A 14,498-nucleotide genomic window follows, 5' to 3' on the forward strand; every position below is an offset into this window, starting at 1 on the left:
TTAAAAAGCTCATTAAAGTGTCTGCAAAATGTAATGGTTTTTAAAGCAAAATGAGACGTTTTCTGAAAAGATTCTCAGCTAATTCTAATCATAACCTTACCTTGAAAAACTTAGTGGGGGTGGTGGTGGTAAAGAAATAAAGCCAAATAACGGAGGTGTCTTACAAACTAACATAAAATGAACAATATAAAAGCCCAGCTAGTAAATTTTATCATCAAATTACCATTATTAACTTATACGGTATTTAATATAATGTATGTAATACATTAATATATACATGTATGTAATGTATTAACTATATATAACTGTAGCACTATATTAAGTGTTACTGATTTTTATTATTTTTAACTTATTTGGCTATTGCACTCAGACAAGCAAGTAGGAGAAATACAAAAGAAATACCACTCTATACTTCAAGATCAGAGAGCTTTAATGATGAGAGGGCTGGAGCACCTCTCTTATGAAGAAAGACTGAGACAGTTGGGGTTGTTCAGCCTGGAGAAGAGAAGGCTCCAGGGAGAGCTTATTGCGGACTTTCTGTACTTAAAGGAGGCTTACAAGAAAAATTGACAGACTCTACTGGTGCAGGGACTGTAGGTATGGGATGAGGGGTAACAGTTTAAAATTTAAAGAGGGCAAATTTATATTAGATATATGGAAGAAATTATTTACTATGAGGATGGTGAGACACTTGCCCAGAGAAGCTGTGAATGCCCCATCAAGTGTTCAAGGTCAGGATGGATGGGGCTTTGAACAACCAAATGTAGTGAAAGATTTCCCTGCCTGTGGCAGGGCGTTGGACTACATTATCTTTAACAGTGCATTCCAGCCCAAACCGTTCTATGATTCTACAATGTCTTAATTAGGCAAAAGATACAGCTCAGGGCATTCATGCACCACATAAGTATAACAGGCTGATTAGAAGTAAACACATACCGTAGTATATCTCATTTCCAGTAGGATCATTGTCCATGATGTTAATGATTCCCTTAATTTACAGGAGAGATGTCAGTTTGGTAAGAGATGTTGCCATGTCTCCACTCTGTCTTGGTTTTTTTCCTGAGTGTGAGAAGGAGAAGAAAATGGATGCAAACATTGTAAAAAAGCAGCCAACCAACCCTTCCCCTTAAACAATACAAAGATACGCACACACACTGAAAGGGAGAAAAAGATAAACTGGTAAGCAGCTGGGAGGACAGATGAGTAGATAGGGCTATATATGTGTTGCTTTTATGAGCAATGGCAAAGAAAGTTAATCTTCAAAGTAGAATTATAGAGTATATATCTTTTCTTTTACAGAGGAGGCTAGAGACTGCATTTTAAAAGCTCTGTGTTCATTCAAGCAGCTGAAAGCTGAAAACCCGGGGAAAAAAAAAGTGTCATAGCCCTGTTAAAAACTTCATTATATTCAAGCAGTCAGAGCAAGCTGGGTGAGCTGTCCAAGTGTTCTTGTCAGATCTTGGCTTGGTGAGATTAGCACACTCACCCAGGTGGGCTGAGGTAATTTAAATGGCATGGTATCTGGGCTGTTTACAAATAATGCTGTGTATTGCTGGGCAAGACCTTTTAATCGCTGCAGGGCAACTGCTGGAGGCTGACAGGGAAGAAGCCAATCAAAGGGCATTCTGACAGCTTATCCAGAAAGTCATCCACTTGATCTAACACACGAGCCATACCTAATGAGTTGAGTTTTACTAGAAATGTAATTAAAAATATATGTATTTCATAGCTTAAATATGGTGGAGATGGGCACATGCCAGAGGGGGCGTGTTCACAGAGGACCCACGACAGTTTTCAGAAAGTCTGAATTAAGCAGGTGACTGACAGAGAATAGCAAGAGTAGTGAATTTTGCTTGATTGCCATCTTTTTTTTTTCCCCTGAATTGAACACTACACTTTTGCTTCCACTTTGGCTTTGGGAGAAAGTCAGACTGAAGCTCTTTGCTTCTGTAACACAGGCTGCTGTTACCTTGCTAATATTTTTAGGCAGCTTCATGGCTGCCAGCTCAAAGATAACAGATGAGCCGCAGGCAAGCAACACTGCCAGGGACCAGAGCAAAGAGCAAATCTGCAACTGTGCCCTTCCTTGGCCCTTACCATGCTGCTGCTGCTAACATGCTGATGGTGAGCAGCAGACATTAGAGCACTATGTCACCATTCAGTGCCCCTGACATTTACCATTTTCTCACCAGAAAGGTCAGTGTTGCATCCTGCCCAGCCAGAGTGCAAGGAAGCATACCTTCAGTTGGCAATTTTCGCTAAAGATCTCACTTGGCTTTTCAATAGATTTAGTTAAAATCTCTGCTTACAGTTCACAGTCTTCTGGACCCTAACATAGCTTTATTGTTTTGGTATAAATGAATGTTGAAATTTCATAGACTTTTTTTGGGAATTAGGATTTCATTCCTCTCTGGCTTCCAGAGATAGAAACTTTCCAGCCCCATGTGGGTCAGCAAGGACAGAAAAATGACAGGCAGCATCCTTTTTCTGTTGCTGTTAAAAGCTCATTTAGACTCTTTGGATTTATGACAAGTTTTAGTTCTTAAGAAACAGATCCACAGTATATATCTTTCATCCCTAGACAAGGCTGAGAATATCGCTAAGTCACATAGCAGGGGTTGATAGACTTCTAGTCCTCTGAGTCTATAACAACTTGATTCTTTAGTCCCACTAGTCTCTTGAGAGAACTTGTTACTCATAATCAAATCAAGATTTGTCAGAGCAAAATATAACTCCTCAGTCCCAAATCCTGTTTGGCAGAGTTCCACCATGTAAGAGGAAAAAATGTTCTCAGCCCTATTTGATTTTCATGGGGACTCTAAAGGTGGGAGTAAAACAGGAACTTGAATGTTCTCCTAAAAGTCATAACTGTATAGAACCTTGACCATTTACCTGCCTCTGCCCCCTTCCTCCCCTTAGAGTCTTGTCCTCCATTTGTGAATAGGGAGAAGAGGTATATTCACCTGAATAGCGAAAGGAATGAAACCAAGCTAGTTAGAGATGAGCCTGGGGGTGGCATGCCAGGGTTGGAGGTGAGATCGATAGCGCAACTGAAGTGGATCTGTGCCGGTGCCCAAAGTCTGAGCATCAAGCAGGAGGAGCTGGAAGCCATCGTGCAGCAGGAAGACTATGCCATAATCACCATCATGGAAACATGGTGGGATAACTTGCATGACTGGAGGGCTGCAATGGGTGGCTACTACCCTTCAGAAGTGGTAGGCAAGGAAGGAGAGGTGGTGGGGTAGCGCTGTATGTCAGGGAGTGTTTTGACTGCCTAGAGCTGAATGATGGTGACAGTAGGGTTAAGAGTTTATGTGTAAGAGTCAGGGGGAAGGCCAATAAGGCAGATATCCTGATGGGAGTCTGTTATAGACCACCCGGCTAGGATGAAAAGACAGATGAAACATTCTACAAACAGCTAGGAGAAGTCTCAAGATCACCAGCCCTTGTTCTCATGGGGGACTTCAACCTACCAGATGTTTGCTGGAAATACAGCACAGTGGAAACAGTCCACTGGAAATACAGCACAGTGGAAACAGGAGGTTCCTGGAGTGTGTGGATAACTTCCTGACACAGCTGGTCAGTGAGCCAAGCAGGGGAGATGCTCTGCTGGACCTGCTGTTTACAAACAGGGAGAGACTGGTGGGTGATGTGGTTGAATTGCACAAAATTATGTCGTTTCATCTAATTGTACAATGTGGGAAAGAATACTACAGAGATGTAGTAAGGAAAATCTAATTAGGTTATTTTCAGGGGATATTAATTGGCCAGATAGAAAGGTATGAAGTGCAGATTTATGCCTGTCTGGAATCTGACCCCGTGTTTCTAAAACATGTCAGGACAATCTGGTTAAGAGATATTAAAGCTAGAAAGCAATCTTTAAATCATATCCCAGGAATAGTAAAATTTGTAAAAATTTCACATGATAGGGACTGAACTAAAGAAACCACAAGAATTCCCTCCCACACTAAGCTCCCTGGCGCAGATTCACTGACCTTTGCAAGCAAAAAAGCAATAGAAAGTATATGCAAAGTCCTCATGGAGTCAACATAGTAGTAAAAGAAAAAAGAGCCCGGAGGACTTTCAGGCTCTGTTTTTGTCTCTGCCACATAACAACTGTGTGATCTTGGTCAAATCAGTGAGGTCACTGTGCTCTTGACTAATCACTGGAGTTTATCTACAAAGCTGAGAAGAAAAATTTTCCTCAACCCTTATTTCTAACTTGGTCTACTGGTCTTGTACTTTTCCATAGGTCTTGAACAAATCAGTAGCATGCAGGGAAGGTTACTTAAAGGTTGATTGTCAAGTATTTTTTTTTATCCTTTGAACAAAAAGCTCCCTGTTCGGTGCTACATGTTACTATTTTTATGAATGGCAATTAGGATTTAGAGTGTTACAGAAGTGGAACCAAAAAATTGTTGCTATGGAGGACTCCATGAACGTCATCCACTGTTGTTTTCATTTTGTCCTTTAAAACAAAACCAGACCCCTGCCATTCTGTAAGTTGGAATAAGCTGTCAATTTTTTGACATGAAGTGGCAGGATGTGACCCAGAGGCAATGGGGGAGCTGGTTTTGCATTCGTAAGATTTACGATAAGGGATCCACATGAGTGGTGAGGCTAAAGGAAGAAGATAAATCCCCAAAGGCAAATTCTACCAATAATTGAATTACAAAGCCATTATCATGCGCTGAAGAGAGCAACTTTATAGCTCAATTGTGACAGGATAAAGCTTGTTAGAATATTTATGTTAATAGGACAACTTTGGCATAAGGATTTTTGAGAGTATGTTCTCTCTTTCGCCTGTCTGTTGCAGGTAATTAGTCTTTCTGTGTAATGCAGGTATATGGTGTGCTCAAATGGGGGCTGGAAAGAAGGAATGATGAAGGTTGGGAGACATCTGAAAATACATAACATGTTAAGCACAAAGTCATCTGAAGAATGCAACTAGAGTCTAATGTCCAGAAAGAGAATCGGGACAGGTTGCGGGAATGGGAAGAGAGGGAACAGAGGCAAATGAACATTTTTAATGATGAGGGGTCAAACTGGATTTTCCAAGTGATGCGTCACTTTCCTGCTTGGTATTGCATTGCAGCCATTTCTAGTCTACTCTGTGTTGGTGTCGATAAGCTCAAAACGGCCAGAACTATGTGAATTCCATCCTGCCCACCTTAGCAGAGCCATACTGTCATCTGTAATTCATCTGCCATGCTTTGTTGCAAGAACAAATCTTACCTGGTTACCTCCAAAAGAAGGTGAGGGGTAGTCATAGGAGTCCTGATTTTGCACTTGTTTATTTCCTCTGAGATGTGGGAAAGCTGCATAATGTCTCTGTCTGCATATGAAGAATGAATGACATTTGCACTGGTTCTGTCTGTGAAAAGGGCATAGTAGCATTTCTGTTCTTCCAGCCTTTCATTCTGGGCCATTTACATTGAAGATTCTGTAAAATAACATTGTCTTTTATTGCCTAGCTTAAAAGACCTTTGTTCTTAGCTGCTGTGAGCATGTATGCTACAAGGAATATATACCAAAAGTTTGTTATCATGTTTCTTGTGCCTGTAGTCCCAGATATGGTGTGAATGTGTCTGAAATCAAGTACCTAAAACCAAAGGCACACAAACCTACTTTCCAGAATGTATAAGCCCTTGAGATGGAGCCCTTATTGTCCGGTGCTTCAAGTTCTTTGTTTATGAAAAATGGTAGTTTGAAATTAAGTACATCAAGTGGAAGCTTTTGCTATCTTCACAATGCTGCCTTTTTGCAGTTCTGAGTGGTCTGACTGCCTTGCAAGCCTCATCAGTTCCCAGCATCCATAAACAATTGCTTTTGTCCCTAGAAGTGAAAAAAGATAGAAGAGGTGGAAACCCCAGGGTAACAGGGTCTCTATTGAATTTCCTTGGCTCAGAAGAGTTGACAGGCCAAGGAAGCCAAGGTTTTAGAAATGTTTCAGACAGAGATGGCAAGGGATTGGTCACTGCAGAAATATGCCAACTAGCATTTGCTGTGCAATGGGCAGTGCCAGGCTGCTTTTGTTTAGTTCAGCCTAGTTCTAAACCAGGGGATGGTTCGGGGTCTTTCCCCTGTGCTGCTTCTCACGGTAGATGTAGAATCTGCATTCAGAGCAATTACTGCGTTGCAGCCAGTGATATCGATTTGTGAAGCGCTCAAGTGCAGATGACTATTTAGCAAGTTTGATGGTGATTAAAATTTTAGGAAGCAACTTTGTAATAGGACTGTGGGGGTCGTACATATTTCATAATGTGAACATCTTCTGCGTAAAGGCAGTGGGGTCACTGCCTTGCACTCCCTGTGGCTTTTTTAAATCCTCATTTTCCAAAAAAAACCACATTTTTTTTTTGGTCTATTTTTTCTCTTTTCCTCCTTCTTTTTTAAAAACATACAGACAATTATACCAACCAAACACAAAAAGCTAATCACAAAAATACAATAGGCACTGTTCAGCAGCAAGTGTTGCAAGCATATCCCTGGTGTACTGAAGTTTCAGGGAGTATTACAGAAAGCCTGAGATTAAAGGGACGGACAAAGGGCATGCTGGCATTTTACCATAAAGTGAAAACATAGGCTGTGACAAGAAGAAAAGTTTGTGGACATGTGAGTGATTGGTCTTTGAGAACAGATGTTGAAAGGGAAGAACAGAATTGAGAAATATGAGAAGAAAGTGCTGCCGGCATAGCTAAAAAAAAATTGCTCAAATAGGGCATGACAAAGTTTTGGGCTACTGTTTATTTTTAGTGAAATTTCTGAGATAAATGAGTGGATCCCAGAGCTTTGTTCATGTGTACCCCTGTTCTTTGCAGGGTGCTTAGTTTATAAGCTATTGAATGCACATCGCTTTTCCTTATTTAGCTCATGGAAGTGTACGTTGACCAGGTTGCATTGACCATGTGCACAAAAGATAATGAAGTAGAGCTGGCAGTTGTATCAAGTTAGAAACACTGAGTTTCAGGCTTGGTGTTATCTAGGGCAAATCCAGTATGTAGTTTCTTTCTTCCATGTGTGAAGCCTGTATTTATTGATCACTCTAGTTTTGGTATAAGAACCTTCAAATCCAGTCAACAGTCGAGACTGGAATGTCTTTCTAATCAGTTAGGTTTATTAGGTTTGTTTCATACTGATGCCATGGGCTTAATACTGTTAGTAATACTCAGTACATTGTCCTCCTCAGCTTCTAAGGATGATCCTTCCCCCCCCCCCAAATGAAGAAGCCTAGAAGACCCACTAATAATGTAGCTGAATGCTCAGTAGTGTTGTGATAGATCCGGTTGACATACTAAAAATTTAAGATTTCTGATGTATATTCCACAGTTCCTAATACCTTATTTCCAGTAGATGCTTAAAGACCTGATTGTCCTACGCATGCAAGAGGATATGTCTATCTTCCTACAAAGTGCTTGTTCCCAGCTGCAGTTCAACCGAGAGCACAGTATTTTTCTCCTATTTATGCTCATTGTGGTCAATATTGCATTTCTGAATTTCTTCTAGACTTTCACATGCCATGTAGTAAATAATAAAGCTGAGGTAAGCTATATATCTCAGGGCATTCTCTTTCCCCTTCACTTACAATCCATAGTTTATCTGTAATTCATGTTTTTAAATATAAGTAATAAACGTATTTCAGGTGTATTGTGTTACCTGCTTTGGGACCTTTATATGATCGCATGTGGGTGTCTGTGGTGTAGGTGTCCAGACCTCTTATATTCAGTGGAGAAAAACAGCCCTTTCTAGGATAAAGTTTGTCTTCTCATGAAGTCACATCTAACACAGCTCAGATGAACCATGGTGCAAAACTGCCTGTTTCTCCTCACTGCCTGTAAAGAGAGTTTAGTGTGATTGTGACTGGCTCAGGATTAAATATCTATAGTGTATAACTGGTTAAGGTGAATATTACTTTAAGTGGCTTTTCGGGTGGTATGGAGCTATGTATAGAGAAATATCACAGGGCTACCACGGAACAAGACGGCATGATACAAGAAAATGTGACATTACAAAAATTCTGGTCCGTAAGCTCTCAGCAGAATCCAGATGGGAGTGATATGTTTCTGGATGTCAGCTGTGCACAGCTAATATTGATTTGAGCAGATAGGTATTTGTATTTTGCCTGTCCTTTGCAACTGATTGTTCATGTTACCATTTAGTATTATGTGCCTGACTGTGACCTTGCACTGTCACAAGTAAATTAAGCCTATTATAAATCAGAGCAATGGTATGTGTATTTTTTAAGGTAGGAAGAAAGATCTAGCAGATGGGAAAACCTGGATATGGTTCTTGCCTCTGCCTCAGATGTCCTCTTTGACTTCAGGAACTCCCTTAGATTCTCTGGACTGCAGTTTTCCTCTTCATTTGTCATCATATTTCTAATTTGCAGGAGTTAGAAGACATCAAAAGAAAGGAAGCCCTTGAGAAGATGAATAATGTTTATCACCAGTCATGTTTCAGCCATCCTTGTTCTGTACATCCTTGGGACAAATGATGGCTTAATTCTACCTTGAATTGAAGCTTCTGCAGTCCCAATACTGGCTGTTGTAGTGTGAGACTAAGTTACATGCAGGTCACTACATCTGTAGCCTTCTAACTTTCAGGGCTTGATGGGTCCAGATATTTATATGCTGCTCTTAAGACATTTAAGAGTTTGATGTAAATTATGGCTCATATCACAAGTGAGAACAACAGTGACAATGATGTCCCATCCATCAGTGAGATGTCTCATTCTGAAGAGAAGTTGCCTGAGAAGATGCAAGAGCGTTGTTTCTTGGGGTCAGGATAGCACTGTGAGGAGGAAACTCACAAAGCACCTGACTGTAGACTCACAGGCTTAAACTAGGGCAACAAGTTCTTTGCTGGCTGAATACTGTTATTCCATGTCTCTGAAGAGACAAAATGTTCAAATCTGTGGGATATAATCCCTGTTTCTTTGGAGAGTTCACATCCCCAGGGGGCTGTGTGAGGTCAGGAGGAGGAATGCACTGACAAAGCTGTACTTTATCTTCTGTAATAGCCCAGTTCCAGGTGTGCTTAAAGCCCGCTTGAATAAACAAGAATAAAAAGGAGATATGCCAAATCAGAAACATAGTTCTGCGTTTTTTTAGAGCTGTTTGTCGCTGGCATCTATCTATCTTGAACTGAATTGTAACTAGCAGGCCCAGCATTTTGCCCCTACATCTGCTGATGACAGCAGGTAAAAGGAAAAAGCCCTAGGAAGGTACTCCCTTCCCACCCACTAGGTGTCAATTATCAGGAAGCAGAGATTTTAAATGTTAGTTGAATGTTTAGGAGAAAAAGACCTTGCCATAAATGTTATTGAAAATGGAGAAAAGGTGAAAGCAGTGCTGGCTCAGAGTCTTCAGTGAAACTTCTGCTTCCCAGCAAAGGAGGACAAAAAAATCCAAACCATTTCTAACTAGAGAATTGTTACAGATTTTGTCAAGCAAACCTAAGGATTAATCAGGACACAAATAGTCTTGTTATCATTTTTGTAATAGTTATTAGTTAATGCTCATTATGATTAAGGGCTGGTGCTGCAGTCAGTAGGAACCGAATTAAGGTCTAAATCACTGTTTGAATCCCACTTTTGATTTCCGGAAAAATAATGAGGCTTTGAACAGAACACAGCATCTAATTTGTCTATCACTGGAAATGAATGATGCTGTTCCCTCATGCATCTATTAAGTTGGAGGTCAGGAACTAGCAAGAAACTGGTTGTTTAACCCTTAGCCTTAGTCTAGGGTTATGACTTGGATGAGAAGACCAGGACCAGAAACAAGACTGACTGCCAGAGATGTTGCTGAGGCTGCTGTATGATGGGATTGGCACATACTTGCAGTCAGTACTGCCATAATTCAGACTGTCCATCAAACCAATGGTCATTTGGACTGTCCCAGGGAATTCTCAAGGCCAGCAGTGCCAGTCTAGGAGAACCTCAACAATGGCAGCAAAATGAGCCCATAAACCCTTTATTTGCAGTGCTCAATGTCTTTCTGTTTTTGCTTGTTGATTCAGAGTGAACAAACAGTCATTTTCTGAGTCAATCTGAAATTTCTTTTATTAATGGAACACTGTTTTTATTAGATCAGAAATGATAAAATGTCTTAAGATGAAATGGGGTTTTTAAATATCTTAATTAATGAGGGAATGTTGATCATTAGGAGTGTCAATTAAGCAAATGTGCATAAAATGTCCAATATAAAGGAACAGCAATAATTAGTATGCTGGCAAACACTGTTATCCCATCAGTTAAAGTGTCCTGTATCCCACCCAGAACTGAAATGCATCCTTCTCACCAAATCAGGAGACACATCAAATGTCAGGTGCCAATGAGAATAGAAGCAAGTCTCCAGGTGAAAACTCATAAGTACATTGGCATTGATTCAATAAAATGGTAGAATTTCTTTCAAATTTTCAAGTTTATCTTAGGGAAAACTCCAAAATACTTTCAAAATTATCAGCTCTTACTTGTGAGTGTGAATATAGGTGCAGCTAAACAGGATCTCCTGTGGAACTAATCTCAGACATTCACACTAGCTGTTGTTTTTAATGCCTTTGTGTCAATCTGTTTTTTACAGGTCTATGATGGGTTCTGGTAGAGAGCCTGATCTTGTGCATCTGGAGGCAAAAACAGCGGATGGTCGTAAGTACAGCAGCTTCCAAATATTTTGATGTTCTGGACTGCCCTCATATTCTTTTAACCAACCAGTGTCATGGTGGAAATCTGACTTTTTTGTAGTGATTGACCCTAATACGAGTTCCAAGCCAGGTCAGTCAGAAGTGAAGTCTTTACATCAGAGCAAAAAGTTGGGATTAACAGGCTGTGAAAGGAGCCAAGAACATGATAAGGAAGAATATGTGATAATCAGTAATTGGAGTTAGTATATACAACACTATTCTTTCTTCCTATGTGATTTTTGTTCTTGTGAACATGGCATTGGAGAGAAGTTCCTGGGTCACAGAATCTAGCTGCTGTTATTTCACACAGTACATAATATCACCTTGTTCATAGCTTTGCAGTTTTAAGAAACCAGGGATACTCTGCCTTAGGTACTACCTTTGAAAGTACCTCATCTGTCTCACATTAGGAACCTTTTAACAACCAGCCTAAGTGCATTCTTCACTGTTATTGCTTGTCCTGGCGTTGTCCTTCACTTTCATCAGCTCCTCTCCCTCCCTGCTTTGCCTCTTGTACTTTTCTCCGTTCCAGGAGCCTCCTTTATCTGCAACTCCAAAACTGGTTATAAATTCTCTCAGACACCAGCCTTTTCTCCTTCCATCCATGCTTCCTCAAGGTTTATCTTTGAGCTTGACTGCCTTTGCAGATCTTTGTCCATGTATTTCTTTTCCACAACACTGGGTTGCCTCAGGCAGGCGTCACACTGAAAGCCTGACTGCGTAGATCTCATCATTGTAATTTCATATATTTTCCCCTGTAAACAGCAGCTTTGCTGCAACATAACAAGCAGATTTTTACCATTTGCAATATATACGTATTAATGATGCAGTCATTTAATTCCTTTAAAAATGGATAAAATTCTCCCCTGAATTGTATCCCTAAATGCAGTGGTGTATTATGTGTATTTTGTCATTGGAAACTTACAAACTCTCTGAAAAGGTAACTGCCAGGTAACCAGTTTTTTAACTCACTGAAATTTAGCGTGAAAGAGAATTTTTTGGAAGATGAATTTTGAAAAGAAACAGTTGTGATAGAAACCATAAAGTTTTAAAGGTCTCCATTTCAAGATATGCAAGATTAGTAAAAGTAAAAGGATGTATTATCTCTATTTCTTATCATTTGTGATCTCAGATTATTATTTCTCCTCTCAATTTCACTTACCTGGACATGGCAGCAAGGCTGGGAACATGAGGCTTTCTATTTCTTGGGACATGCTAAATGAGAATGAATTATTCTAACAGGACAGTGTATATTTTAGCACAAAATATTACTGTTATAGGGCATTAAGAATTCGAGGTTATTGAGATGAAGCACTGCAATTGATGTTTAAGGAGCTATATTCTGGTGACGATTTTGAGGGATGTTCAGCTCACAGTGGGCAGAGAAGATGCCATGCTCCAAATGTGTTGAATGTTTGAGTTCTTAGGCTCTAATAAGAACATTTTGCACAGCTATAGCACATTTCTGCAAAAGATATCTCGAGTGCTTAACAAATTAGTAAGCTTTATTACAGCTTTTAGGATGGAAACGGAAAAACAGGTAGATGAAACTGCCTTCACTGAGGAGTCAGGCATATTAGTAAAGAACTGTGGAATAACAAATTATTGCTCATCAACTGAGCTCTAGTAAATGGTTCTGCATGCTTATATTAGCTTAGTGGTAGGGCACCACAAATTAAGACTTTCTGTTCAGGCAGTGACAGAACTACTAATGTGAATATAGTGGTGGTGTCACACCTTCAGCCAGTGGGGACCCCTCCTGCAAACCAGTCATTTAGATGGAACTGCTCATGAGTCAGGAGGTCCCCAGCTCAGCTCATTGGCAATATAAGAAAATGTGTTGGATTTTCAGTAAGTGCATGCTCTGTTTTGCCCGTTGTTCCAGGAAGCATTGGTCTCTGGCATGGGACTACAGTGAGTAGCTGGAAGCAGTAACCTTGGAACATATCACAGCATTTTTTACCAGAAGACATTTGGTAGCACTGCAGGTCACAGGATTTTGAGACTGAGACAGGCTAAGAGTGTGCACATGGTCCATTACTCTAGTTACCATGACTGACTTGCTATATACAGATCTCTTGGCTACTAGAGCCTTCTTCTAAGTACTAAATCTGTCTCCTTTTCCTGGACAAAGTAACCATGACCCTCCAATGGATGAACAAACATTCCTTCTCTGGAATGAAGCAGCTGTGTCACTGCCAGTGGGGTGATGGGATGAAATGTGCTGAACTGAGAAAGGTATCTTTTTTTCAAGCTAAGGGTAATTTGCAAATATTTTTTTCATGGTGTTTTGTAGTTTGTTTTTTTTGTTTGTTTGTTTGTTTTTTATATTTTTGCATGTATTTATTTATGCTTTGTTTGGAATATCTCTTTTGAGAGTTAACCAAGTGCAAACATTCAATAAATGGATTAAATTTGAAATGGTAGACTTGCCAAAACAAGGCAGAGAGAAAGAAGGAAAGGGGAGTGGTGTGGAAACAACTGTGCAATCTGTACAATAAAATAAAAGATTCTGCAGTGGAAATATGAGGGCTGAGCAAAAACCTGTTGAACTCAGTACAAATGAGAAAAAACAACTCATTCTTGTGCTGGTATCTTTTCCAGCAGAAGCTGAGTAGTACAACTGGAGCTTTAGGTGAGAAAAAATTGAAATGTTAGCAGAGTATAGTGTTAGCCCATCTCCCTGGCAGAGTTGTTTGGGAATATGTATCAGCAACAGCCTTAGTATTGGGCTTTCCCTGCTAGAGCACCAGTAACTCTCTATCTCTGTTCCCTGATTATGGTCTGTCTGTGCATTTTATTTATTGTGTTTATATACATAATGTAAAAGGTTTGCAAGGACCAAAATAGCAGTCTCTTAGCAGGTATAAATCAGTAAAACTTCAGTGGCATGTTGATTTACAGCTGTTGAGGATCTGGCTAGCAATGTTGTACCTGAGCTCACATGCTCCCTACTTTTTTTTTTCCCCCATCATGATCCAGAAAAATCTGAACTCCTGAGCACACTGTGTCTCACCAAACTGGGGTGCATGTAGCAATGAACAAACCGAGTACAGACTGTGCAATTTAGTAGTATTGATGGAGTCAGATTTGCAGAGCTAATCATTGCCATTTATGCTTTTAATACTGTTGTGTAAATTTTGGAGAGTACCAGGCAAATTTTCATCATGTCAGGTGTGCTGGTTTTATTTTTTAAAGGCTTCAGGCCCAATCCAAATCAAGTTGGAGTTGAGAGCACAGTGGTAGATTTTTTCTGGTTGGGAGAAGTTCATATGAACCTTATCTCACATTTCCATTTGTACACTGGGTTGTCCCTGGTGTTCCACTTTGATTTTTGGAACAGGATCAAAGGTAAGTCAGCAAAGTCAGCAGGAATTCTGACTTTTTTTTTTGCCTGATTTCAGGTCAGCACCCCAGTAAGACAATTAATCCCCTACAGTTCTTAACTACATGATAAGCTTCTCTTTGTTACGTTCACCACCATAGTCAGCAGGCAGAGTGACTGGTGGAAGTTAAATCTATGTTTGCTCAAATGCAGCTTGAAGTGCTTACAGAAGTTGTATAAACTTAATGACATGTGAGTTTAAGGTTTGTAAAGAATACACAGGTCCTGAAAGATCCTTAATTAGTGGCCTGATCTGTTTTGAGCTGGGGAGGGAAGGTTATTCCAGTAAGGCCTGATTCAAGCTAATTGACTTGGGGAGGTAATTTTTATTCAGGTGGTGCCTATTGAGGAATCCCGACTGTTGGTGAGAATTAGAAAAATGGATTCCTACAAGGCATTTGGAGACTAACTGGGTACCCACTGGTCCTCC

At 40.1% G+C, this 14,498-nt stretch overlaps 1 protein-coding gene across 4 annotated transcripts in view; it reads left to right on the forward strand.

The window, feature by feature from the left end:
* Nucleotides 1-14,498, forward strand: part of SORCS1 (sortilin related VPS10 domain containing receptor 1) — a 304,532-nt gene that overhangs the window by 204,889 nt on the left and 85,145 nt on the right. For all 4 annotated transcript variants that reach the window (XM_055721229.1, XM_055721230.1, XM_055721231.1 and 1 more), the window contains exon 6: nt 10,584-10,648. In XM_055721229.1, coding sequence (XP_055577204.1) covers nt 10,584-10,648 — 65 coding nt within the window. The remainder of the gene's footprint in view (nt 1-10,583; nt 10,649-14,498) is intronic.

The sequence above is a fragment of the Falco cherrug genome, chromosome 9, assembly GCF_023634085.1.
Source record: "Falco cherrug isolate bFalChe1 chromosome 9, bFalChe1.pri, whole genome shotgun sequence".
Lineage (NCBI taxonomy): Eukaryota > Metazoa > Chordata > Aves > Falconiformes > Falconidae > Falco > Falco cherrug.